This window comes from Phasianus colchicus, chromosome 1, assembly GCF_987193195.1.
Source record: "Phasianus colchicus chromosome 1, bPhaCol1.hap1.1, whole genome shotgun sequence".
Lineage (NCBI taxonomy): Eukaryota > Metazoa > Chordata > Aves > Galliformes > Phasianidae > Phasianus > Phasianus colchicus.
The window spans coordinates 57,422,211-57,449,153 of record NC_143436.1 but is presented as its reverse complement, the minus strand read 5'-3'; the positions used below and the strand labels follow the sequence as shown (position 1 = coordinate 57,449,153).

Genomic DNA, 26,943 nt, shown 5'->3' with positions numbered 1-26,943 from the left:
GTTTCCTTTTATCAGTAAGATTCATGTGAAAAATATAGAAGAAATATGTTGACTGTTGTGTTTGCTGTCCCCTAGTGGAGTCACAGTTATGGAGTGAAGAGTAGGAGATGCTTTGCAAGCTCCTTTCCTATGGCATTTCATTCAGTTGCTCAGTTGGGTCACTGTATTAGAGTAATTTTAATTAAAGATATTTTGGTGTAAAGCTTTGCACCTAGTTGTTAGTTACCATTACCCAGGGTGCAAAATGGGAGTATGTGCAGTTCAGAACCAAGAGGTGAATATAAGAGAATGTTCCTGTTATTGTCTCAGTGATGTCCTGTAGATAATTAAGGAAGAGAAGACAATTGCTTTGCGTTTGTAAGAATATGTTATTTTTCTTGTGAGACAGAGATGAAAGACGTCCGTTTACAGATCGAAGTCTTTACACGGCAGATAGTGAAGACGAAGATGACAGGACAAGGTCGAAAAAGGTGACTGTTAAGAGAGAAGATCAACCCTCAGGATTTGAAGGAGAAGGGAATGCAGATGCCCAAAAACCACTGAACAGTAAGCTTGTCTCTAAACCCTATCAATTCAACGTTTTGATAGTCTTAAGGAGGGTCTATTATTGTGATATCTGACTGAAATTTTACTGAAGTATAGAGAGGATAGACTAACAGATCGAAGAAAGTAGTATTAAAAATTTCAATAATGGATTTATCAAGTGTTACTGGATATTTTTATTCTACTAAGAAGCTAACAACAGTGTAGAGTTGAAAGCAAAGCTAATCATTTTACATTGGTGCCATTTTCGATACTGTGTACGGCATCTTTCAGAGTGGAGATTCAATTGGTGTTCTAGGTCTTATTTGAAAGTAAGGTATTTGTTTATGTTGGTCAGTTCCATAATGTAGGAATTCTGATTTATTTATTTTTTTATTTAAATCAAAATTTATCATATAATTCACTTAAGAGAATAAAAATGCATCTGGTATCAACCCCATCTTTCTCCTTTTCTGTTCCACTTGGTGGCTACTTACTTGATGGTACAATTTTGTATACTTTGCCTAATGAATAGGTTTATTCCGTACAGGCAAATAATAGAACTTAGCATTAATGAAATCTTAATGCTTTCAACGTTTTCAGTTATATGCAAGATTGAGAAGGAATTCAATATTGTCCATAAAACACTGTAACTCCTCTTTTCAGTACTTTGTATCTAAACCGTCTATCACTAGGAATTAACTTTGTTGACCTTTCTGTAACCTCAAGCCTTTCTGCTAGGCATTCAGCAGTGCTGATCACAAAGTCTGTTAGTGGGTTACCAATAGAAAACACCTGTTTTCTGTACTCTTTTTTTTCAGTAGCACTGACTGAGTATCGTGAAAATTCAGCTCTGTTTAATTCTCTGTTTAGTTATGAAATTCACATACTTTCACTGTAGGCTTACCAGAGGCTGAGAGGGTATGTATTAGGAAACTAAGGTCAATGTTTATAAGATGAATAATTAAAAAAACCTCTAGAGACCTACAGTTCCCTTGGTTTCCTGCACATCTGTAAGAACGTTTATGAATCCATTGTCAGCCTGGTAAAATATTTAATTATTTTTGCTAACAAAGTGGTTTGTAATCTCTGTTGACTTGTGTTTCCAAGGGTCACAGAGGACAATATTTAAAAATCTGCACAAGAAGGAGATCCTCCTATGTACTTGTGAACAAAAAAGGCAAATGGCTTATTGGGTAAAGGTTAAGCATGATGTTGTGTTTATCCACTTAAAAAATTAAACTAACTTTTACACTTGAATTGAAGATCAACTCATACACAGAAATGGTACATTTTCTTCAAAATTGTTGTTCTAACTTGATAGCTCAATAATTTGGCAGTGGGCATCTAAATCTAAGAAACATATTTAGAACTAGAAGTGAATGTTGAGATTCTTCCAGACGTTGAGCACTCAAGGCTTTCACTAGTTTGTAATTGAATGGTGAGAGTCTGCAGACCTCCCTATTAAGAATCACCTACTTCTGGTTATGTTATTTTGCCTAATCTGAAGGTTTACAGAGAGGGAGAAATTTTTCTTCTGCTGAGAATTCCATAAAGGAACTACCTGTTTCTATAAACAGGCTGCTGCCTTCCATTGTTCTTACTGGGCTTTTGGCCAGGAGGCAATGTCTGTAGAGAGATGCCTTTAAATAGGTCAAGTTATACAACTTTGTGTATCATGCCAAGATTTGGGTTCTAAATGGTGACCCAGGTTTGAGAGAGATCTGGCACAGTGAGCAAGATAGTTTTGGTGGATGGGAGGAGGATGAGTTAAGATGTAAATTTTTTTTTTCTTTTTCTGCATTTACAGTAGGTTAGCTTAATCTTTTAGCTTTCATTCATGCAATTTGTGGAGTATTCCTCCTATTCTCTGGAAACAGATAATCTTTTATTTACTCTTTACATGAAGATGGACTGATTCTTTTAAAATTTAGTAACTACCAAGATACTGAACCAAAAAAAAAAACAACAAAAAAACCAACAACAAACCACCCAAAGCAAACAAACAAACAAACAAAACTATAAAAAATCACCTAAGCAATAACAACATGTATATTTACAGCAGTTTTTCTTTTTTAAAGAAATTACATACTCATGACAAGATGAGGGTTCATGACAATATATACTGTGTGTCCCTGAATGTCTACTAATGTATGCAAAACCTGACAAACTAGGGAAATCATTTGTGGGGCAGTATAGAAAACAGGAAAAAAAGGCAACTAGACACTTATGAGTTCATTGCTTTGCCCATGGCTTGCAAAATAAACAAGAGTTAGAAATGGACAGTGGTGTTTGGCTGTTTGTAGGTATATTTGCACAGCCAAACTGTGCAGACCAAACCTGAGACTCATTCAGTGTTATGTCATATATGGTAGTATCCAGCCCCAGATGAACCAGAAAATACGAGGTTCTACATTAGCATTGCTTGTCTCACATCTTACATCTTCAGTATTTTGGTATTTAGCTAATTATGTGCATGTCCCATCTTTTCTGTCTTGTCAAACCATTCAACTTCTCATATGTTTTGGTGAAGGCTTACATTTCTTCTTAAAAGTTTTGTTGATTTAATACTAGGAATTTCGAGTTTCCTAGGATTGAAATGAGAGTAGTTCTTGAGGATCCTTTATCAATGTTATTTTTTTTAATTGTGGCTCACTATTCACACATGAATTTTTGCCGCTTCTAACTTTGAAGCAGTGTTTTTCTTGAAAAAGGCATGATGAAGTATTCTAAAGGAGAATTCAGTTGAGCTGTATGATAGTGTTATTTTCTGTATTATCTGTTCTATTACGTATCCTGGGAATCTTTATTTTTACTTTTTTTTTTTTCCTTAAGCCAAAGGCTTAAATTATCATCAGAGATTTTCCCCTCTTCCCTTCTCTCTTTTTTGATGTACACTCATTTAGAATATGTACTTTATTGTCATATGTTGAATTTTTTGGCCTAAATTCGTTTACAGTTTTGTTGCTCATTTACTATATTGGGATATCCCTCACAGTTCTTGTAGTGCTGTTTTAAGTTTAGTTATATTTTGGTCCCAGGCTTTTATTCCCTTTCTGATAAAAACTCTTATTCTTAACTTTCTTCTAACTCTTAAAAATTTCTTCTTATGCAAACTTCAGAACTTATTACTATTCCTTGGAATATTTGATGCTTATTTATGAGTCTTGCCACAGTCCACGGTAGAAACAAAATCCTACTAGAAATAGGTTACCAACTCTCTCTCTAATGCTTGCATAATTAATTAGCTACAAAAGATTGCATTCTTTTTGTTTCATATAAAACTGTCAAAAGGAAAACAGTATTCTGACTCTACTTGTCTTTGTTTCAGAGCTGATTTCTGATCTGTGTTAGTACTTAATATATGGTACTTGTTTCAATTTCCTATCAGAGACTTCGTAAAAAGCACTTCAGAATTTTTACGTTGCTTTCTTTTTACACTACTTTCTTCACATACATTCAGAAGTTCTTCGTTCTGTTACTGATACATGTCTTTTCTCCAAAACATACTTGCCAGGTAATCTGTGTATTGTAGTCTTCCATTAATTTGTACTTAACCAAAATTTCAGCCAACAGCCTGGACATAGGTATAGAGCCTTAGATGATTCTGAGCTCTTAAAATTTGATATTTGGAACACAGACCAAAGACACCTAAGAGGTGAATGCTTCTGAGAGCATCTTAGCTACTTTGTATTTGAGTTCCTTCAGTGATTATAAAAGTAAATCATGGGGACTAGATGGCTGATTTAATTGATTATTTTGTCACATACCAGTGTTTTTGATGTCCGTGTTTGGCACGTCATTCTCTGATTGTACTTCATCTTACTACTAGCAAAAATTCTCCTCTTCAGCCCTTCCTTTACAGGTCTTGATGTGATGAAAATCAATGAAAGTACATTGTGAATAGTCACAATAATATTTTAATCTTCTGTAACAGATCGTCATTGTAGCCTCTGTTTGGCAGCTCTGCAGTAGTACAAAGCATTCAAAATATCTGAATTGTGATGTAAAATTGCAAGTAACACAATGGTTTCTTTTGTTTGTTTTTGTTTTTTGCTTTGCCTTTGCCATTGAGTATTTTCTGACTTCCGTGAGTAGTGTTTCTCTGTGACAACTCTTATTTTACAATTAAAGAGTCTAAGAGTAAATGGCATCTAGTGCAAACCTACTCCGCTCTTTCTGGGATCCACTCCTGACCTTAGCATATATACAAAAGTGAGAATTGTCTGAACTGTCATTGTTGCCACCTGTGCAGTTTGTGTTCTTTGGGCAATAAAAGGTGCATGTGATTTCTCTTCCTCTGCTCTCATCCAGTGAGCCACTTTACAAGTCTGCTGGTCAACAGTGGTTGATTCAGAACTTTGAGGAAACTTAACTTGTGAACCAGATCAGTGAATAGTTATTTTTTTGTTATCATTGAAAACAGATTGTTAAAAACACAGAACTATTAATTTTTTACGTTCCTCATAATTGTTCAGTATTCCGTTTAATAAATGTTGACTTTTATATTTTAATTTTTCTCTTCACAGTGTTCTTTGAAAGTGTGAAATCAGAACTCAGGAAAGGATCCTCAGTGTACTCTGATATTTCTGATTCAGAAGAATCTGAGCCTGATTGCACTACACAGGTAGGGCTAGAAAAAGGTAACAAAGCAATTCAGGATAATTTTGTTCACTTCAAATTTATCTGGGAAATAAAATATTCAATGCTTGTTCAAGGCAATATTTCAAACTCTACACTTTTGCCTCATTCTTAATTTATTCTTGTCCTAAGAAAAGTGGCAAGATGTGCCATCTTGAGCCAAATGCTATGATCTCATTTGCCATTAAGATGGGATTGGCAAAGGATGACTCTGATCTGGATCGTGCAAAGGCTGGGAAAGGATAAATAACAGTTACTTTGTTCATTTCTTCTATAATGAAGCTAAATTTAATCATCTGAGTTATGAGTGTCTGCCACGCTGCTTCATTTTAAAGCATGGTTAAATGAAAACAATCCTATAAATATCCAATTTATTTTTAATAACCTTAAGTGGCTAACCCCTAATGAGGCATTTCAGACTACACAAAATAAACGGAGATCCTCCTTTTGAATGCCTAGGCTCTAATGGTATCTTTACAATTAAATTAAATACTTTATACAAACATGTAACCACCCTTGGATCACTTTGTCATGGAATGAAATGTTTTGTATTAATGCCACTGATTCCTTAGTTTGCATTATGTTCTTCAGCTTCCTAATTTCTAATAGTATTTAATGTCTGTATTTTTTTTGTTGTAATGATGTATCCAAAATGAATTATCTCAGTAGTTTCTGTAAATCTTTCAAATGTTTTTATATTGCAGAGAAGATCTTACCAAGACAATAGCTCTTACTAGTGTTGAATTATAGTTATAACATCATTACCCATTTGTGTCACTTCAGAAGTGTCAAAGATTAACGAGCTGCTTTTCAGAAAGAAACTATTGTTTAAGAACATCCCCTGGTGATGTGCTGCATTGACTTGCAGTTATTCTGGTTGGTGGTGGCAGTCTTGAAGGATTATGATTCTCCATTTTCTGATCTTCCACTTTGAAGCCTATTATTGAGTTATCACCTACAGTCTTTGGCTTGAATTAAAATGTGTTGCTGTCTATACTTGTTGAAAATAATTAGTCTGAATTACTGAGCTGAATGCATCTATGGTAGCCCATTCTTCACTTGAAGGCACGTTAAGATGCATATTGTTACTTCACCTTTGAGGAGGTTTTGCTCATACAAGCTGTAATCTTGTCAGGAGTTGACAAGCACTTTCATTCAAGAAATTAGGCTTTTCCATTATAAGAGAGGCAACACCTGCTGTGTCCCTGTTCATGCTGGTTTATCTGAGAGCTATCACTTGTAGATATGCTGCTGATGGAAGTTATCTTTCATTTGTGAGAGTGGCAGTGAGAAACTGTTACCTGGGGCAGCACGTGTTTCATTATAAATAGTAGGAATAATTCGGGGCTGCTCCTTGGAACTCTTGTTCCATATTTTTTTCCTCTGCTTTGAATACTGAATAAAAAATAGCCATTACTTTTTAAGAATGAATGCAGTGATTTGTAGATGCTTTAATGTGTGTAGAGTTCTCTGTAAGAAATTGGATTTGAAGATGCTTGCTGCAATATTTGGATAGATAATATCTCACTTGTTCATTCGAGTTAACTGCATTCTGGATACTATATATATATATGTACATACATGTATATCATATATATACACACATGTATATCACAATGTTGTACTTAGAAGCTTTAGATTGGGTTGGTTTTTTTTAATAAATTAAAGTAGCATCTCTATTTTAGATGGCATGATGACAATTCTGTGTACTGTTTGCTTTTGTTTCAGCAGAAGGATTCCTCCACAGAGGAGTCAGAAAGCTCAGGTGATGAAGAGAAACAGGAAGTAACATCAAATTTCAAGGAGGAATCTAAGGTCATGAGAGACCTTTGTCAAACTACCCAGAAGCCATCCAGAAATGAAACTCCCAGTAAAAAGTAAGCAGATTGTTGGCATTTGCTTATAAATTAGCATTAGGCTTCTTCACACTAATATTTATGTTTCTGCTTTATATGAACTTTATATGAACAATTCATTTAGAGAGATTTTCTGTTCTGTTTTGAACTGTTTCATATTTACATATTTTTCTAGGGAATGTCCTACCTCGACAAGTACAGAAGAAGAAGCTATTCAGGGCATGCTTTCTATGGCAGGATTGCACTATACCACATGTTTACCAGATCATACTCAAAGCACAGACTGCACAGATAAAAGAACCTCTCTTCAGGAACAAAGAAGCTATCCTAGAAGTAGGCATAAAGACAGACAGCCTTCTCAGAGCCACAAAACAATAGAATGTGGTAAGTATCTGAATTAATGACACCGCTGCTGTGTTGAAGGAACTGCTTAGAAAAGTATTTAAAGATTTAAGATCTGTAGTCAAGTTTTTAAGTAAATTGAAACAACTTTTTAAAAGATGGGAATCTTTTAGTTTTTACAGCAGAAGAAAACTAAAGTTGTAAAGCAAGGGCAAACTTAGCTTGAGAAGTCATCAAAACACATCTTCTAAGTGTTGTCATATATAAGTTTTGTGACATTTTAATAAAAATGACAAAGTTATGGTTAGATTGAGAGTGTATTCTCCTTCAAAAAAGATTGACAGAACCTACATAGTTACAGCTTTCATGGCATGTGTGTTACACAGATATCCATAGGAATTTGCTTGACTACTTTCATGTAATGTTGGACAGCACATTCAGGTGCTATGAAAGCAGTTCATTAAAGGAGATATTAATCTTGAAGAGGAGAATTCAGAGATTTGGTGTGTTTTGTTTTTTTTTTCCTTTATGTTTTTGTCAGAGGCATTTTAACATCTGTGGAAAACAGGCATTTGTTAAATGCATTTTGGGAATGACAGACAACAGAGCATTTAACACTAATTTCCTCAGAGGAATCAAAATCAGTTTTTGAAACAGAGTCATTATGTGTGAGAATTCTTTGCATGAGAATGAAATTAAAGAGGCTTATAATTGAAAACAAACAAAAACCTCAGTAGCAAATGGGTGCTAATTCAAAGAACTAACAGTACCTTGAGTTTGTTTGAGCACAAAACAGAAAAGCCTGGTATCATGGGTTATGTTTTGATAACTTTAGCTGTAGGTCCTTAAAAACCTACCATCCAACCAACCATCTAAATAAATAAAACCAAAATAAGCAAAAAAAAACAACAACAAACAAACCCAAAACAAAACCAAACAACAAACCCAAATAACAAAAAGAAAAACATGTGCAGAAATCCACCCCAGAAAACCCCACAGACATGCACATCACACTACAATCATTGTGTCTTTATTAAAAATGTGAAACCTGGGTTACTTTGTTGTGATGGGTTGACTCAGGCCTGCAGTTAAGCATCCATGCAGCTGCTTGTTCCCTTCCCCTGCCCTGCCTGCCCTGTGGGATGGAGGAAAGAATGAGAAGAGCCTAAGAGCGGGGGCTCATAGAGTGGCATGAGGATAGTTTAATAAGTGAAAGAAAGATGAAGAGGGACAAGTGGTACAAAGACCACCTCCCCTACACAGACTGTTGCCCAGCCAGTCTCTGAGCCACAGGTGCATCTGAATAAAGCCCTCCTCCTTGCTCCCCTTCTCTGCCCCAGCTTTCATTGCCAAACAGGATGTGATGTGATAGGGAATATCCCTTTGGCCAGTTCAGGTCAGCTCTGCAGGTTACATCTCCCCAGTAGTCTTCTCATTGTGTGAAGTCAAAGTGGTAAAAATAGAGAACTGTGACTGTGTCCAAGCACTGCCCAGCAATAGCCAAAACTTTGGTGTGCTACCAACACCGTTTTAGCCACTAATCTAAAATGTAGCTCCGTGTAGATTTTTATGGGAAAAAAGTTCCAGCTGACCCAATATATATCAGACTTCACATTAAAGAAGTTAACTGTATTGTAAATGTTTTCAATGTGGAAACTGCTACTGTAGGCCTGGCAGCTTAGATCTTGTTCTATATATTCTACCCAAGCAGCAAATCAGTGCTTAGAATTGGTCTTTGTGTGAGCTAAATATCAGCAAAGTCATGGTGGAAAACTGAAAACTGCGGTGTAGCAGAGAAAGTAAGATATCCTCAGCATCAGTATTTTCAAACGTATACAGTTGTGTTTATCTGATCTTCTTATGGAGGTGTATGAGACTAATTAATCCTTTTTATGCTGCAAGATTGGTTTCCTGATTTACTATGTGGAACCAAACCAATCTGACAACTTCTATTTAATATCTAGGGAAAATTTTCCGTTGTATTTTTCTTTCTTTTCTGAACTAATTTTTGATGCTGCTCAAATGTATAATAAATTTTATATTCCTAATTACTGATTTCAAAGTTTGAGCTTGTTGAACTTCTCTGTAGGTAGGTCTGTGAAAGAAGAGGAAAGACACTTGGGGGCTTCAGCGTGGGCTAGACACCTAAATGAGGCTTCAAGAATTACCCCTCAGGTAAAACAATCTTCTAAAATTTTTAAACACATTTTTATTTAAAAAAACAAACAAACACATGAGGTTGTAAGCACCTAAATGGGTGGGCACTTACATACTGAAAATCTGATAGCAGTTCTAACTGAGGACTGTATTTCTGTCATGCTTTTTTTTCCCCATTCTTTTGTTTGTTTGATTTCCTTTCTAACTCCCTGCTGTCATAGTGACTACTATTAAGATGCTTGGTACAGTATCTTGAAAAAGAAAATATATTTTACAAAAAAGCGTGAATTCAGTCTGTCTGGGGAAGCACTGTATTGTTTGCTTGCTGCTCTCAATTGGAGCTTCAGAACAAATTAAAAAAAAAACAAAACTCCAAAATTTATACAGTGAAACTGATAAAAAACCTTTCAGTAACTAATGGTAGGAATACCATTCCAGGTCTAGGTGGAATCCAGGAAGGAGTACGTAAATGAAAACTGATTTTCTTACTCTCTAAAGTTTTTGATGATTTTTTGATAGGTTTGTCTCTTTCTATGCTAAATATTTCTAATATTTTTTCTAATATAATTATATTAGCATATGCTAAAAATATTAGGAACAATTCAAATTACAAGATAAGTGCTGTTTAATAACTGCATAATAATGCATGCTTTGTAGGTTTTTTTATAATCAAGTCTGACTACATCATATTCTCTGCGATGTGTGTATAACATTGCCTTTAAGTGCAGATGAAAAAGCTCACTCTGATTATTATATTATATACCTGATTTTTAAGAGGAACCTGTACTCGTGGAAATGATGAAGTGGTTGAAGACTGGTGCAGATGCATCCTCTTTTTTAAAGATGTAGTAGTGTAATTAGAAAAACTGTAGTGAATTTGAATCCAGGAGCTATTAACTTCCACTTTTTCTTCTCTTTCTCCTCCTCATTTCCACACCAGGATACGAGTAAAACACAGAAATATATCAAGAAAGAGGGTGCATCAGAGGCTAATCATAAGGTTCAGGAAAGCAGAAGTATAGTCCACAGCAGTGGCTTGAGTTTTCAGCATGGCAAGTATATGCGAGACTCCAGTCTAATTCAAGGAGAATGCCGGCTGAGCGACGGCAGCCTCAGCCCTGACAGGCCGTATGGTGAAACATCTTTGTCTGTTCCACTTCATCCAACGAAGAGGCCAGCATCAAATCCACCCCCTATCAGCAACCAGGCGACAAAAGGTAATACTTACCTCTGTTGCTCTTTTGCCAGGGAAAGAAGGCAGGGGAAAAGTTAACAATAAACACCTAAAGTAGAGGAGCCTGTAAACATCAAAGAGTGTGGAGGAGGAAGTAAGAGAGATCGGACTGGCTGCTTGGCTTTAATTGGAGTTTGTAATCAGGAGGGAGACCAACTTTTTACATGGTCTGATAGTGACAGGACAAAAGAGAATGGCTTTAAAGTAAAAGAGGGGAGATTTAGGTGAGATATTAGTGGGAACGCTTTCACTCAAGGGTTGGTGAGGCAATGGCACTGGCTGCCTGAAGAAGCTGTGAATGCTTTATTGCTGGATGCGTTCAAGGCCCTGGGCAGCTTGATCTAGTGGGTGACAACCCCATCCACAACATAGGATGCAACTAGAAGGGCTTTAAGGTCCCCTCCAACAAACCATTCTGTGATTGTTACCATTTCATGTGTGCGGTTGTATCTGTTTTGTGTTCATTACAGGGAGCAGAACAAACAGAAACGCAACTGTACTCTGAAACAGTAGCCTGAGTCAGGTTTGTTTATCTAAGGAAAGGTTGGAAAACTGTACCAACTGAAAAAGAAATAATTAAAAATTCTGATGACTATACTGCTTGCTAGGTTACTTTGCATTATTTATTCAAGGGTATAATTTATGTGAGCAGAATTCAGGGAGCTCAGCATAAGCTTTCCCCTATCACACTCACTGCCCTGCCGTAGGCTAGAACTTTTTGGAAATAATAGTATCACTTTATTTATGATAATGCTAGCCAAGGGAAAACAAGTCCTGCTGTAGTTAGAATTCTGACGCCCCGTTTGACTGCTCCAAAACAGATGGGATGAAGAGCACTTATTGAAAAGCGTTTCCACGTGAAAATTTTGCCTGCTTTCAGCTTGGAACCTGGATTTCATTTTTTTTCTATGACGACTTAAATTTTAAAAAAGAAAATTGTTCTGAAATTCCCAATTGAAGTATTTGATTTCATTTTTCAGGCAAACGTCCAAAGAAAGGAATGGCAACTGCTAAACAGCGCCTTGGGAAGATCTTGAAGCTGAACCGCAATGGCCACGCACGCTTCTTTGTTTAATGTAGCTGCTACTTCTACTACTGCTGTCTTTCCTATACAGACCAGTATTGAGGTCGACAGAGCCTGGAGCTGCTGTTTTTCCTCTGCTTGAAGCAGACTTGCATGTACCATATAAAACACTGCCTGATGAACAACAACAACAAAAAAAAACCAACCCACAACCCAATGCTGCATTTTCACTGTGCCACACCTGCTCAGCAATAACCATTTGGGAATGGGGAAATCTTCGGAGAGACGTGGACTGTGAGAATTAGTCTCTCATCAGGGCTTGAATATCATTTGTTGCTGGTAGTTTCTGACCTAATCCATGAGGGGAAGATGATGAAGGTGGTTTATCAATAATTTATTTCTGATAGATTTTGACGACTTTAAAATTCATTTTAAAAACTATTTATTTGGAAGACTTTTTTTTTTTTTTTTGTGGGAGTTATTAATTTAGATTTAAGAATGTGAAAGCTTTTAATTGTTTTGATAATGTATGTTTGGTGCAGTGGAGAGCCACATTAATGGTGATTATTCTGGACTCCTAAACTTGTTATTCAGGTTATAGTCTTAAGTAGGAATGAGATGCATTATTAATTATTTTTAAATTAAGGCTTATGGAATCTTATTTTTTTTTCTGCTCTTGATAAGCTATTGTCTGGGCTTCTGTTGACTTGCAAGGTGCATATTTTCTGCCAGCTTGATTATTTTTTGATCTCTCTTTTTTATACAGATTTATTTATTTGATGGAGTAGAGTAGACTCTCTAAGACACAAGATTCTTCTTATGTCAGTCCAGTAGCTAACTTGTTTTAAGCTGCACCCCTTTCCTCCAAGTCGGAGTGCATCTTTTTCTTCCTGATGTGATGTTTGATCTATCTGTGATGACTTTCTTCTGCAAAAGCTCCCTGAAAGTTCTGTTTGCATAGGTGATTTAGAATCTGGTACAAGGGAGGAAAACATCATGCATCTTCTTGGAGGAAGTGGGAGCTCAGTTAAGATACATGTTTCAGTTGCTTCACAAATACTCAGAAATAACTCATAAGACACACTGCAGTCTTGAGATTTGACATAGTGCTTAATGTAGCATGAAAGAAGCATTAAAATACTGTTGTCTTTTAAGCAGCTAAGTGGAGAATCAGGAAGGTAGGAGAATCTGTGTTACCTTTAAAGCTGAACAACCAATTGGAAGTCTTAACTGGTGCACGTACGTGTGTTAAGTAGCTTACTGGTATCAGAATGGCCATTTCTGTCAGGCTACATACAGAGCCGATGGTAAATGCTGATTCTGAATTACTGTAAATAATTTTGATTTAGAATTTGTATTTTTTCTGTAATATAAAATTAAATATTTAACTTTCGGGGTATTGGGATGAAGGCTTAAAGGGGAATACTTGATTCTGGAAAAAGGGCATTTTGCAGGGTCCAGCCAAACAAAAACATTAATATGGTAGTGACAACAGTATTGTGGATTTCTTTGTTTTATTTTGTTTGTGTGCTTTTGAGTGATTTCTAAGCATAAAATACAAGCATAGCTATCCAATTTGTTGATGTAACTTTCCATCCAAAACCAGTTTTTCCTTCCTCCATATTCTATACTGAAATAGTTTTCTTATATTGTAATTTAAAAGCAGGTTGACTTGGGCTTTTCAGAGTATTTGTGCAGGATTATTTTTCCTCTAGACTAGATTATTAATATCTGTGCAAAATTATGGAAATAGTTCTGATGTCAGGTGTTTTTGATTGTTGCAGGGTCAAAACTATTCAGCACTATGTTATCCTGTTTCTGACTTGAGAAACATCAAAACATAATGCAATTGCAAATAAATCAGGTAGCTTTCATGGCCTGACTTCATTGAAAATTTGAAAGTGACAACTTCAGTGTGTTTTGCAGCCCTGCTTTTACATTATATTGATTTGACTTCGGAGTTGTGTGTGTATGCATGTGTGAGTGTGTGTATGAATGAATTTTTTAAAAGGTTTTTTTTTTTTTGTTTGCTAATCATAGTTCCACTAAAAATAGGTATCCCTCTCACACCCCCCCTCCTGAAAGAGAAGACCACTGGCTGCATTCAGGCTGTTCCAGGTTTTTTGTTTGTTTGTTTGTTTAAATAAATAATTATTTTTTTATTTAATGCAAGCTATCAACCTTGTTTAGTAAACTGTTGGGAATTGAGATAACAGAAGATTGCTAAAAAAGCAGAAGCTCTATGCCAAGAGGTACTCTATGGTGCTGAAAGTGACAATAATTACTTGCTGTTCTCAGGTGCTATGTTTTCCAGATTAAAATAGTCAAAAGAGAGTATTTTAACTATCTTCTAATATGTTCTTACCAAAGTAGTAAGTGAAAGAAATAAAATATGTTGTGAATATTAGTTAAAATTGTATACCCATGTAAGTATTCCTTGTGCTTGAGCTTCAGCAAATGGATTAATGGCTGCCAAGCTTTGAAATCTGTTTTAGCTTTAGTGTATTGAACCATACTGCTTCTTTCTAGCTAGCTGTATAATTTTTAAGAATAGAAAATTCCAGTTTAGGGCAGCAAGCAGATTCAGAACAGAAAGAAGAATGAGCCACGTCTCCATGAAAGCAGATTTCTGAGAACACTAATTGGAAATACAAGTATGCCAGAATAGAATCTGGAGTAAGGAATTTTGAAATATGGAATACACATTCTTGTATACACGACTGGTTTATACGAAGTCTGTTTTCTGACCGCCCACATTATTTATCTTGCATCTTACTATTAGAACACAGATATGGCTGGACCCATATATATTATTTCTTCTTCTTTTTGTTCTTTCTTTATTCTACTTTCTACCTTTTTTTTTTCTTCCCAAAGTGGCTCTCCGCTGTTGTTGCTGTTGTGAGTTTATGTAACAGTCTCCTCACAGGCTGTCAACAGGCAGAGGTTCATTCCCATTTTCTTCAGATATCCGTGCTTCCAGCAGAAATTAACTCTGATATTCCACCTCAGAAGTATTTTAAAATTAATTGCCATGATGAGCCATGTTTAAAACAAAACGAAATCTCCTGGTAGCTTATGAAGAGGATGTGGTGACCTCACTTGTTTTGTGTACATGTTCGTAGGGATATTTTTGTGGTGTTCTAGGTGAAAACACTACTGCACCAATTTTCGTAGATGGACTGAACTTTGTGTTGTAGTAGCGGAGAGAAAAAGCCCTGTTGTTTGTCTTTTTTTCCTTGCAATCTCACTCGAGATGGGGAGTGGGTAGCACTGACTAAATAATTCGGAGAATTAAGCCTGGCATGATAACTTGTTCTGAAGGACAACCTTTTTTGAAAAGTCAAAAAAGGATTTGGATTTGACATAAAACTTGATTTTCTTTTTATAGGCAGGCAGAACAATAGGAAAAGAAATAGTGCAGGGGTTTTCCCATTCTCTCAAGTTCTCACGTTCCTACAACTAGGAGAAAACAAAACCACGAAAAGAAAACCAAAACCAAAACATGAAAATGGAAAGACCACCCAGAAACTGTTATCAATGACCCTTCCAGCAACTTTCCCTTTTCTCCTCCTGCTAGACTTGTTAATAAACCCTGGCTACAAGGTAGCCTTTAATGACCTCTGAGGTAGATTACCTATGCAACCTATAATACTCTTCATGAATCCATTCTTAAATACAATTTTGAAAGGGTTAGATGTTGAGAGTTAATACTGTTGCTTTCTGATCATATGGGGGACTTCGAGGGGGGTTGGGTATTATTTTTTGGTAGTTGAGGTGCTTGTGTTGCCTTTGGTGGTGATATAAGAGTACAGTGTCATCATCACCATTTAGAAGCTTCAGCTTTTCCTAGGCTTTACTATATGCCATAAGCTACCTTCATACTCAAAGCCATAAAGTTGAAAGTGTTGAAAATTTTGCAGGGCTTCAAAGTCACAGCTGGCACGAATCTTGCTGATTGCTTTCTGGCAACAGTGGATTCTAAGCAGAGCTGAAGCTGGAATGACCTAGTACTACAACCCTACAACTACTGCCCTATTTTGGCTTCACATGCCCAACTCTCCTTCCACACCCCCTCACAGCCCCCAAATCTAGCATCTTTTCAGAATTTCATTCTTGTAATACTTCCAGACCATTAAAAGCTGTTCGTACCTATGATTGAGTGAGCCCAGAGCTACTCTGTTTCACAGATGAAATATAAATGGAACCCAGGGCCTTACTATTTGTGATTAAATGAAAATAAAAGCTGCAACATCCATGTTTCCAAAAAACAACCCCCAACAAAAACCACCCTAGTAACACTCTGTGGTAGCACAAGAGTGATGAATCATGCAGTGGATGGGAAATACAAGTAGCACTGATAAGGAAATGCACCTTCCTCATAGGATGCATTTCCGTTTGGATAAAAGACTTTTTGTACTTTTAATATAAACTAAGCCATATGCTTTTCATGCTGTGGGAAGGGAATATGAAAGGGATCACTTTAAGAGATTATATTGATATGTATCGTCACTTCTGCTGGGAAATGTCTATTGCTGCCAATGCTTTGGTGAATCTTTTTTTAAAAAACATGAAATTTGAGGGGAAAAAAAAAAAAAGAAGGGGGGAAGGGAGGGAGGGGTCTAGTTCCTGGCTATATTTACTAGTTTTGTAGTAATGTTTTGCTGGCCCGTTTGTCTCTTCCTCTCCTTTTTGTACTCTGATAGTCTAATTTCTGTCTTTCCTTCTGCTGTCTCTGAAAATATTAGCTTGTCTGCTCAGTAGGGATTGGTGTATGTGTGTCTTCCTTTTTACAGAAACGCACTACTGTGTTAAGTATTTGGCTGGGAAAGGGGATGCTGCAGCTTTAAGAGCATTTTTTCAATTCATAACAGTATTTCCCATCCTCTTTTGCCTGCAGGCAGGGAAAGTGTATGTACAGTATTTATTTTGTTTCGATTTTACGTTGAATTTGTAAGTTTCTATGAGTAGTTCACATTGATTCTTCTAGGGGAGGATAAGTGGCTTTGTTTAAATTTGTATTTGATATTCATAGTTTCCACTTTCTGTACTTTAAAATACTGAAATTAAAAACTTGTATTGCTTATGTTTTGATTTTAGCACTCTAAAGCGTTTAATTTCTTCAGACTTCTGCTCATTTGCTTCAGTGTAAATACAGAAAACAAAACAGAAAATGCTTTTCTAGGTCCAGTCTCTGTGCCCTTTACTCATTGCATTTTTAAGGAGATACTTTCTGCAGAAATTTGAGATGGAATATTCTCATGCTGTTCTTTTATTTTTCAAAGTGCAAATCTCGTTTCAATCAAAGTATGTTAAATGGCAACCAAATGCATTTTGTGAAGATGTGTATATTCTTTTTGGATCTTAATATAAAAGGGAGGTGGAAATGTTCTGTGATCTGTCCTATTAGCAAATCTAGAGGCATAGATGTGAACTGTAAGCAAGATGTCAAAAGAAACGCTATTTTCCTGGTCTCCTTGCTCATGTTTTTTGTTAAGTTTTGCCTCATGCTACTGATGATTGGTTCCTGAATTTCTTTTTCCTTTAAGTGGTATGGTATTTCTGGAAGAAGAGATTTCTCTTGCCTACATCCACGTAGTTTGTCATACTTTTATCCTGGATCACTTCTCTGCTAACTTCTCCCTCCACGTTATTTTGTGTTTTGCAGTTGTTTGTGCTCCTTGTTTTTACTGCATATGGCAGCACAGTGTTGGCATGTGGGTATTCTACCTGGGGGTTATGGAAGCATTACTGTGTTGCACTCAATGTAATGCATTTTCTTCCCCTTCTCACACTGTTCTGTGCTACTGAACAACTAGAACAGATGCCCAGATTCCAGCGATGGTCATTTTATGAGACCCTTAGACAAATGGTGCAGCAATGGGCTTGGAAAGATCAGATGGTAAAAAGGTGTTTGGTTTGGGCATCCTCTGCAGCTACACAAGTTTATTTCTTGAGTTGGCTTTCAGTTTACAGAGGATTTATGGTTGTCTGCAATGACTGGGAGGTCTCTTCACGGACCACATGCATGGAGGCAAAAAACAAGAATGCTGTTCTCATCAAACCATGTCCTGCTCAAGTGTAAGACTGAAAGAGTTTTAATAAATAACACACAGCTGTGTTCTGTAGCCTAAAGTGTAAAACATGGTAGTCATGTAAATTCTGGGGTTGGAAACTTCTATGCTATTTCAAAACCAGATTTTATCTGCATTGAGTAAGAAATCACAAGGAAAAGTTACGGTTTAAGTAGGGGGTGAAAATGAAGTATATGTCCAGAAAATAGTTGCTTTTGTGTTAGCATGACTTCTGCATTTTTTTTTAAATTAACGTGTTAAAATTCATTAACAGTTTGGTTAGCCAAAGATTTGCCAAGGATCTGAAAGAGCTGTTTCTCTGTCAGAGCAGCCGCATATTTTTTAAAGAAGTGATCACTGTGATTGGCCAAGCACAGTGCTGCAACCCAGGCACTTCCATCAGGCACTCATCTGGACCTGTCACACACAACTCACTGCTCATACCCATGTTTTGGTCTTACAGTGGTAGGCTTGAGAGGACATGAGTGGTACACAAAAATTCATATGCTTATAAGAACTTATATAAGCATGTTTTCTATTTGTCCTTATGTTCTTGCCAGCTACTTCAGTGCTTTTTCCTTTGACTTCTTGTATCATGGATCATAGATAGGATAATATAATGGAAAACATTGAAATACCTCAAAGGAGCTGCTTTAAGTGATGCTAGATAGCCTTTGGCACCTGGAAATGGAATTCCATTATATGTCAGGGTTACTGGTTTTCTGTTTCCTGTCTGGGGAGGATAGAGAAATACTTAATCTGGATTGTTCTTCCCTAATGAACAGGTGAATTTAAAGGCTACTAAATACAGAAAAAGAATTGCAAGTTAAGGAATAGGCGAGGTACCATTTCTTTGGTAACTGAAGACTGAAGATTGGTTGTTTCTGTGTGCTTGTCAACAATATACTGCTGAATTTGAGGTAGAATTGTGGTGATTTTGTACCTCCTCCCCCTGTGAGGTGCCTACCAAGTTAGTTTTGGGTGCACTCTGTGGAGGTCAATTCTTTCCCTGGAGGGCTTTACATCCCTTGTTCAAGTTATGAAGCTACTGTGTTAGCCAATTAGAGAACACAACCAGTCCTCCTTCTTGTTTATTTTCCACTTTGGGTTGTTAATGGAAACGTGGGTAGTCAAACGGATTTGGTGGTCAGTCATGCTGAGTGTTTTTTTCTTTGTGTGGACATGTTTCTTCTGGGAGCCCATAACATTATGCTTTTACTGCTGGTAAGTAGTGTCAACTGTCTCAAGCCAAAGGTTAATGAAGACTGAAAAACAGAATGTTATTACCCATTCTGATACGACCCTGAGTTTCAAATGCCCTTGTTTCTACAGCAGCCAGTGACTGAAATGCTCACCTGCAGAAGAAGTACCTGGTGATGGAGATGGTGAATAGTTTCTCATTACCAGAGCTCATAGTATTCCACCTGACAGGCTCGCTTTGTCTAGACTGAGGTCTGTTCTCTGTGAAGCCAGTTATATTCACTCTTTAGAATAAGTGCTACAAACATCTAAATTGTTTGGCTTAATAGATCTACTTATCTGTGCTGGTACTGCTGTATTTACTTTGGTCTTGGAAAAATATTATTTGGAACGTGTGAGTCAACTAAAAGAACAGTATACAAAGAGTCTGCTTCTTTGTGGTGCTTTGCTTGAAAGTTTTCTCATAAGGAATGTTCTATTTGCTGCAGTGAGTGTGAGTAAAGCTCCTGTACTCAGATAATGTTCTGCTTATCAGGAGGAAACATTTGCTCTTGAACCATACGCTTTGGTGGTAAGTCGTAAAGATCTAAGTCAGCTTTCTGTTCTGGAAGATGTAAAAGCCAACCAAACTGTAGGAACTGCTGCACAAGTCTGCTGAAATAGGACCCGTGCTGTGGAAATGTGATTTGATGAGGTTGCCTTTTCATACTGGTATTCATTCGAATATGATGGTGGATCACATGCTTTGTTCTCAGGTTGTTGATTTGTGTTAGGGAGTTTTTGCAGTTCTACAGAGGATCTTTGAATATATAATGTTACAGGAAGGCTTGCCTTGTAAGGAATGTCTTGTGCTCAACCTGCACATGTAGAAATTGTTTCACGTTCTGCCATGTGGCAGGCACTGGACGGAGCCCTTTCTGTACAGTTAATGTGCTTCTTCCCAGGAGGCAGCTGACCGCCTGTGGGCTCATACAGACCTGTGTCTGCTGAGGAAGGAGGGCATTCAAAGTGAATTCCACTTGAAGAGTTGAATTTGTACAGAAAGCAGAAAGATTTCGTGCTAGTATCACACAGGTCCCATGTGAGTGAAATTTGTAGGGGAAGTGATCCTATATCCATCTAACTGATGTATTGGGAGGGTGTGAAATACACGTAGAGCAGTGCACATAGGGTTCCTTCTCTCCACACAGATGTTCCTGCACTCTTGTCCTCACCCCAGGGCTGCTGCTCTGAACCGGTAACTTACAGACTGCGTTCAGCAGCATTGCCCTCATAGCTTTCTTCTTTTAAGCTGTGTTTTATATGGCACTTAGTGTAGTAGAAAGAGGGGAAAAATGATGTGTTCTTTGTGTCTGTCCCACATTTTCTCTTGGCTCTGGTTCCACAGGATTTTATGCAATAGAGAAAATCGGTTACCAAACTCCAACCATGTTAGTGTTTATACCGTTACTATGAGGGAAGGATTGTCCACACAGCTCCTTATCATCTATTACACATTTAATTGAGAGCAGAATAGCTCTGTCAATAGTCTTAACATTCTTTATCATTTCCACTTGGTTGAGACAGGCAGAGATTTCTAAAATAATATATATATATATATATTTTTGCACTCATGCCATCTCACACTGTATTTTCCAGTTCAATTTTTAATTTTACAGCTTTAAGAAAAACCTGAATATCATTCTGTGCCAAACTGTTGTGGCTCATTGAAAGGAAAACTGGAGGTGTCCAAGACGCTCTGTGACGACTTACACCAAAATATGCTTTGTGGTAGAAGATAGAAAGGAAATGATACCTATAAAGGAAGGTGGTTTTTGCCTGACTAGTTAGAAGAATGCTGGATGATTATCATGGTATTCATTAAACAAACACGTCTGTGGTAGTTGCTTCATTTGTGTGGAGGAGTTGCACCAAAGTGGGGTTGGACAAGGGGTCCCGTCCAACCCCTGTGATTCTGTGGATCAACTTAATACCCAAAATATCTGATCAGGCTGTCAGGTGACAGAAAAGGCTGCAAGTAATAAGACACAAATAGGGTTGGCTTGCTGCTAGATGCACTAAGGTTTTATTTGTCATGGGAAGAGTCTGCTTAGATTTGCACAATTTGCTTCAGTCCCACCTGTGATTTCTTAGCAGCTGGCGAACCTGCATGCACTGATTTGATGGGGTCTGAATTAATGCTGATGTGGTGATGCGTCCTTAAACATGTTAACAGTGAGAACGTTGTTTGGATGGTGCTGCAGGTCGCTCCTTTTAGAGCCCTTCTGAAGACTTCTGATAACAGAGGTGCCCACCATTGTCTCAGCTGCTGCCTGGGAGCTGCCATCTTATGCAGGAATTCTTCTCAAGGGAAGGCCTTTGTTTTGCTGATGTGATTGAGGGCCTCTGGGGTGTCATGGTGGGAGGGGGGAACGCTGGGTTCAGAGCAAATGGCCGGGCAGCAGAGGGAAGCACGTCCTCTGGGAGGCTGGAGAAGCAGACTGCAGCACTGCTGAGCCCTGCAAGAGGCAGAAGGGATGTCCTTGTCCCAGCTGGTTGGCATGCTGGCTGATCTCACTGCAGTTGGTTTACAGGAAGGCTCCCACCCCCATCCACTGCCCTCTGGGGGCTGCTTTCAGCAGGGGGAGGGTCTTTCACTTGCACCTCTGGCATAACATGAAACAAACATCTCCAGTTTGCAATGCAGGAAAAGCTTTTTCTAAGGAGTGTTCACTTTGCTTTACCTGCATTGTTACTTTCAGTAAAATGGAGTGGGATGGGAGCCTTGTCTGGTGCTCCTGTCACCTAGCTCTGCTTGGAAAGTCCTGTTATTGCTGCAGTGCTCGATTACCAGCATTCATGTCTCTGTTGTACTGGGATAGAAGAAGATTCAGGGCAGATGAACAATTTCATGTTGAATTTGTGCTGATCTCCTTCTCTTGCTTATATGGCCTCATTGAGGTTATTATTGATGATCTCTGGATGTCTTAGCTTAAATTTCTTTATCAGCTGCCAGGAAGATTGAACTGGGACATCTAGATTCTAATCACCTTTGCATAGGATCTGACCTGGAGGATATTAAGAGAGGATCATTTCCTGACATAGAACCTGCAATTACTAATTTCTAGTACTTAATGCTTCTTAGAAGCATGCAGAAAGTAATAGTATGGAGATCGCTCCAAAAGTAATGCCTCCTATTTATTTCCATGGGCACTACAACAGCTGCAAAGAGTACAGTACTCTTGTAGACCAAATTCTCAGCTACAAAACTATTTTTCAGCCTAGTCACCACCAGTAACTGTACATTTTCAACAGTGATGAATGGGAGCCTCCATGCCACACTCATAAATATCTGCACCAGTGGAGGTGACCCACTGTCAGCACTACTGAAACACATCACCCACTGCCTCACTGTGCTCACATCCACTGATTGATCTCCATGAACATTCAGCAACTGCTGATGAATGTCAGTGGGTGCCAATTTTTTTTTCTGCATGGAGGAATTGAATGACACACCTTTGTCTCATACTCACTTCCATGTCAGGTGCCAATTGTGTCAGACTGCCCCTCTGCTGCCATGTATCACATAGTGATGGTATGGCAGGAAGGTTCAGCCTTTATGCCATACCACCAACAGCTGTTTCTGACGTTGAGAGTCAACATCATGCTTCTAAACTGAGCCTTTCTGGTGCAAGTTGCTGGGTTCAGTAGTTCTTACACAGGAGGTTTTGCCCATGTACTGTTAGTAAGGTCTGCCATCAGGGAAAGATCTGATGCCCTGTTCAGACAAAGGTAAGTTCCAACTCAGTGACTGACAGCCAAGCTCTGAGCATGTTTTTGTTTCTCCTACCTGGGTAGCAGCATTATCAACTCTTTGAAAGGGTAGATAACTGCAGGACGAGGGGAAATGGTTTTAAGTTGAAGGAGGGAAGATTTAGGTTGGATGTCAGGGGGAAGTTCTTTACTATGAGAGTGGTGAAGTACTGGAACAGGCTGCCCAGAGAGGTTGTGGATGCCCCATCCCTGGAGGTGTTCAAGGCCAGACTGGATGGGATGCTGGGCAACCTGGTCTAGCATTAAATGGGGAGGTTGGTGGCCCTGCATGTGGCAGGGGGGTTGAGGATTCATGATCCTTGAGGTCCCTTCCAACCCTGGCCATTTTGTGATTCTGTGATTCATATGGAGAAAACCAAATCCATGTTACAAAGAGATGAAAAGATCCTCTGCATGCCATAATACCATATACTAATAGCCAGCCAGAGGGGAGTAGAGACCATCACTAAAGAGCAGTCTGTGCAAAAACTGTGGTACTGTGTTCTTTTCCATCTTTTTCATTTGTGTGTTACTGCTGCTTCTTTGTAATGTAACTTTCCTGAGAGAGCAGCCATTGGGTGCTAGGTGCTTGTGCAGGTTTGGTTTTAACCAAAAATGCTGGCTTCAAGCCAACATTAGTTACAATTTAGCTTCTTGTAGGGATTTTTGTCCATTCATTTTGGGTAGAATAGGATTTTCTGTTCTGCCCCAATCTCAGAAAATGATGTGGATAACTCTCCTTTCTCTTTCCCATTCCTGCCCTGCGGACCCTGTATGGAGCCTGTGGATTTTATTGCCTGCTTATGAGGGTGGATAGTGATAGGACAAGGGGGAATGGTTTTAAACTGAGACAGGGGAGGTTTAGTTAGATATTAGGAGGAAGTTTTTCACACAGAGAGTGGTGACACACTGGAACAGGTTGCCCAAGGAGGCTGTGGATGCCCCATCCCTGGAAGCATTCAAGGCCAGGCTGGATGTGGCTCTGGGCAGCCTGGTCTGGTGGTTGGTGACCCTGCACATAGCAGGGGGGTTACGACTAGATGATCATTGTGGTCCTTTTCAACCCAGGCCATTCTATGATTCTGTGATTCTATAAGTCTTCAGCTAATGTGAACAGGTAGGAAGGATGTCTGCCTTTGGCTGTGGGTCACAGAGTCACAGAATGGCTTGGGCTTTAAGGGACCTCAAAGCTCACCCAGCCCTACCTTCCTCCTGTGGGCAGGGCTGCCCCCCAGCAGCTCAGGCTGCCCAGGGCCCCAGACAAGCTGGCCCTGAGCGCCTCCAGGGATGGAATGCCCCCAGGATGAATAAGGAAGAGTTTTCTGTTCTTCCTTTGAAGCTACAATCGAAATTATTTCTTCTGCTAAGAGGAAAACGTGCAATGTGCATGCTATGTTCCAAGTGAAACTCCTGATTTTTATAGGAAAATCAAAGAGAAAGGATGAGTGGCTGCTTAGCCACATCTGCAACCAGCGAGGAATGCAAAATATAAGCTTTGTTTTCTGTTTCCGTTTAAAAATATGCTTCTTCAGGTTAAGAAGAAAGGAGCAGAACCGCGTCCAGAAGCGGTGCTTTCCCTGCGGGCTCAGCGGAGCTCGGTACGGCAGCAGTGGCCGCCAGGCGGAGCTCACGGCGCTCCGTTGCGCTGCGAGCGGCCTCATCTGGACAGGGAATGCGTCGGTGTCAAACGCCGCTGCTGAAATCTCAGTCTTTCCTTCGTACCAAACGCGAGCTGGGCTGGAGCGAAGGCCAGCTGGCAGCCAGAAGCGGGAGCGCTCCCATGGAGCGGTGCTTTTGAAAGCCTTGCTAAAGCTCTTGATGGGCCGCTCGGTCACTGCGCTCCACAGACGTGAATGCTCTCAGCAGAGCAAATTTGTAAGTAAAAGGCCCGGAGTTTCATTGTGGAGGAGAGGCCGCCCTTCTGAAAGCACAGCTCCCCATCTTGCAGCTGCAGAGCTGCCCGGGACAAAGCGGGATGGAGACCCGAAAAGGCCGAGGAAATGATTTTAACAACTTTCATCACAACTGCGGGGTGAACTGAGAAGGACCCCGGTCTGTTCTGCTCTGTTCTATTTTCTGTGTTGGCCTCAACATCGCCTCCAGTCTGACCAGTTCCCATTTCACTGAGGCATGAGACTGTAACATCTGTAACGCAGTGACTGTGGGCACCTTTCTTCTTGCTCAAATAAATGAATACTGAACAGACAGAGTCCTTTTATCACAGCTGTGCTCTTATCAGACCATCTCCTCTTCTATTCCTTCCTTCCCCAGCCATTGTGGAAGCAGACATCCTGCCCAAGGCATCAAAACCCACAATCTGCCGCTTCTTCTACGGAGCCTCTGGATTTTTGCCAGCAGCCCCTCGAGAGGGTCCCAGATGTGACTGCTTTTTCTGTGCTGCCCTGAACGTATCCGGTGAAAACAAAGGGCCGCACTCAGCACGGTTGCAGCTTCGGAGGCCAACACTTCCTCTGCTGTCAGGGCTGTACGGTGGGAGACGGTGGTGCTGGGGTACCCCAGGGTAAGCGGGCTGAAGTGGAGGGTCACACACAGCCAAAGGAAAGCCACTATAGGAAGAAGCCCATCTCTTGAGTGCACCTCTCAGCTGCTCCGTGGGTTCGCTGGCGATTCCCACAAAGCCGGGAGGTGTGTATGGGATGCTGATGCCTGGCACCCACGTCCTGTGTGAAAAGACATTCAGTTCTGATGCTGCTTCTGGTTAGAGGGAAAAAAAGAATTCCAAACAGTTATTCTACTTTTATTTCAACGTAACTCAGACTCGGGGCATTGCTTGTCTTGCTGTTCGTAAAAGCAAAATGTTTTGATTAATATTTCTGGGGAGAGAGAAGGGAAGTGAAAATAGCAATCTGTTCCAGGTCTGTGGTTTTGGTTTGCGATGGTATTGTGCTACTTGGGTAGGTTGGGGAATTGCTGGTAGTAAGATCAGAAACACAACATCACGGGCTGCCATGTTATGTAGCCTGTGAGGAGCCATGGGAATGAAGCAAACGTGCATCGCTGCTGGGTTTCCTTGTGCCTTCATCTTGTAACCCTCCTCTTCTTCTTCTTGTAGCTTAAATCTTCAGTGTCACTTCCTTACCTTGAGACACGCTGCCTAGCTGCCAGAGTTCCTGTGTGCACTTTTCTGTTTTCTTAAGCACTTCTACATGCATTAAAACATTCAGAAGGGTTTTTGCCAGTTCATCAGTTTTTCGGCACCGAGGGTGAGAATTCAATGTGATTTCATCTGTGAGGCTGTGCTTTGTTTGTTAAAAGCTTTACTTCAGTGTCACAGTAAAGAAAGATTTCAAATGTCTCTCCATTGGGATCCATCTTGAAACCTGTCTTCCACTGCACTGAAGAAATTGGAGAAGAGTGAGAGAGGAGATCTCAATAAAACTCAGATTGTTCTACATCCAAGAAGAGAAGCAGGTCGAGGGAGGTGATTCTGCCCCTCTACTCTGCTCTCATGAGACTTGGAGTACTGTGTCCAGTTGTAGAGCCCCCAACACAAGAAGGATGTGGAGCTGTTGGAGTGGGACCAGAGGAGGGCCAAGAAGATGATCAGAGTGCTGGAGCACCTCATCTACAAGGGCAGGCTGAGAGAGCTGGGGCTGTTCAGCCTGGAGAAGAGAAGGCTCCAAGGAGACCTGGTCGTGGCCTTCCAGTACCTGAAGGGGGCTGGGGAGGGACTTTTTATAAGGGCATGTAGCAACAGGATGAGGGGAAATGGCTTTAAACTGGAAGAGGGAAGAACCTGGCCTTGAACACCTCCAGGGACGGGGCATCCACACCTCTCTGGGCAGTCTGTTCCAGCATCTCACCACTCTCTCTGTAAAGAACTTCCCCCTGACGTCCAACCTAAGTCTTCCCTCCTTCAACTTAAAACCATTTCACCTGGTGTGCTGAGCAACACTAAAATGCCACAAGGTCACCTCGTGTGCCTACTGTGTGCCTACAGCACATTCATCTCCTAAGGAGTTTTGTTGATTGGGAGCCCTGTGCTGAGGACATCACATGGCTGTGTGACAGCCAGTAGCTGTTGCTGGTGTGGTGCTGCTGTGAAGTCTTCAATCTGAGAGCCTGGACCTGTGTAGCTGTGCA

General features: G+C 39.6%; 1 protein-coding gene across 2 annotated transcripts in view; it reads left to right on the top strand.

Annotated features, from left to right (window-relative positions):
• The window catches only part of KDM7A (lysine demethylase 7A), a 58,620-nt gene extending 42,415 nt beyond the window's left edge, over positions 1-16,205 (top strand). Inside the window, exons 14-20 of one of the 2 annotated variants that reach the window (XM_031589781.2) lie at positions 389-546; positions 5,052-5,149; positions 6,895-7,040; positions 7,195-7,403; positions 9,451-9,536; positions 10,459-10,735; positions 11,733-16,205. In XM_031589781.2, coding sequence (XP_031445641.2) covers positions 389-546; positions 5,052-5,149; positions 6,895-7,040; positions 7,195-7,403; positions 9,451-9,536; positions 10,459-10,735; positions 11,733-11,827 — 1,069 coding nt within the window. In that variant the 3' untranslated portion in view covers positions 11,828-16,205. Of the gene's footprint in view, positions 1-388; positions 547-5,051; positions 5,150-6,891; positions 7,041-7,194; positions 7,404-9,450; positions 9,537-10,458; positions 10,736-11,732 lie in introns of both variants that reach the window. The other variant, XM_031589780.2, reaches the window with a different exon arrangement.
• Positions 16,206-26,943: the final 10,738 nt, after the last annotated feature.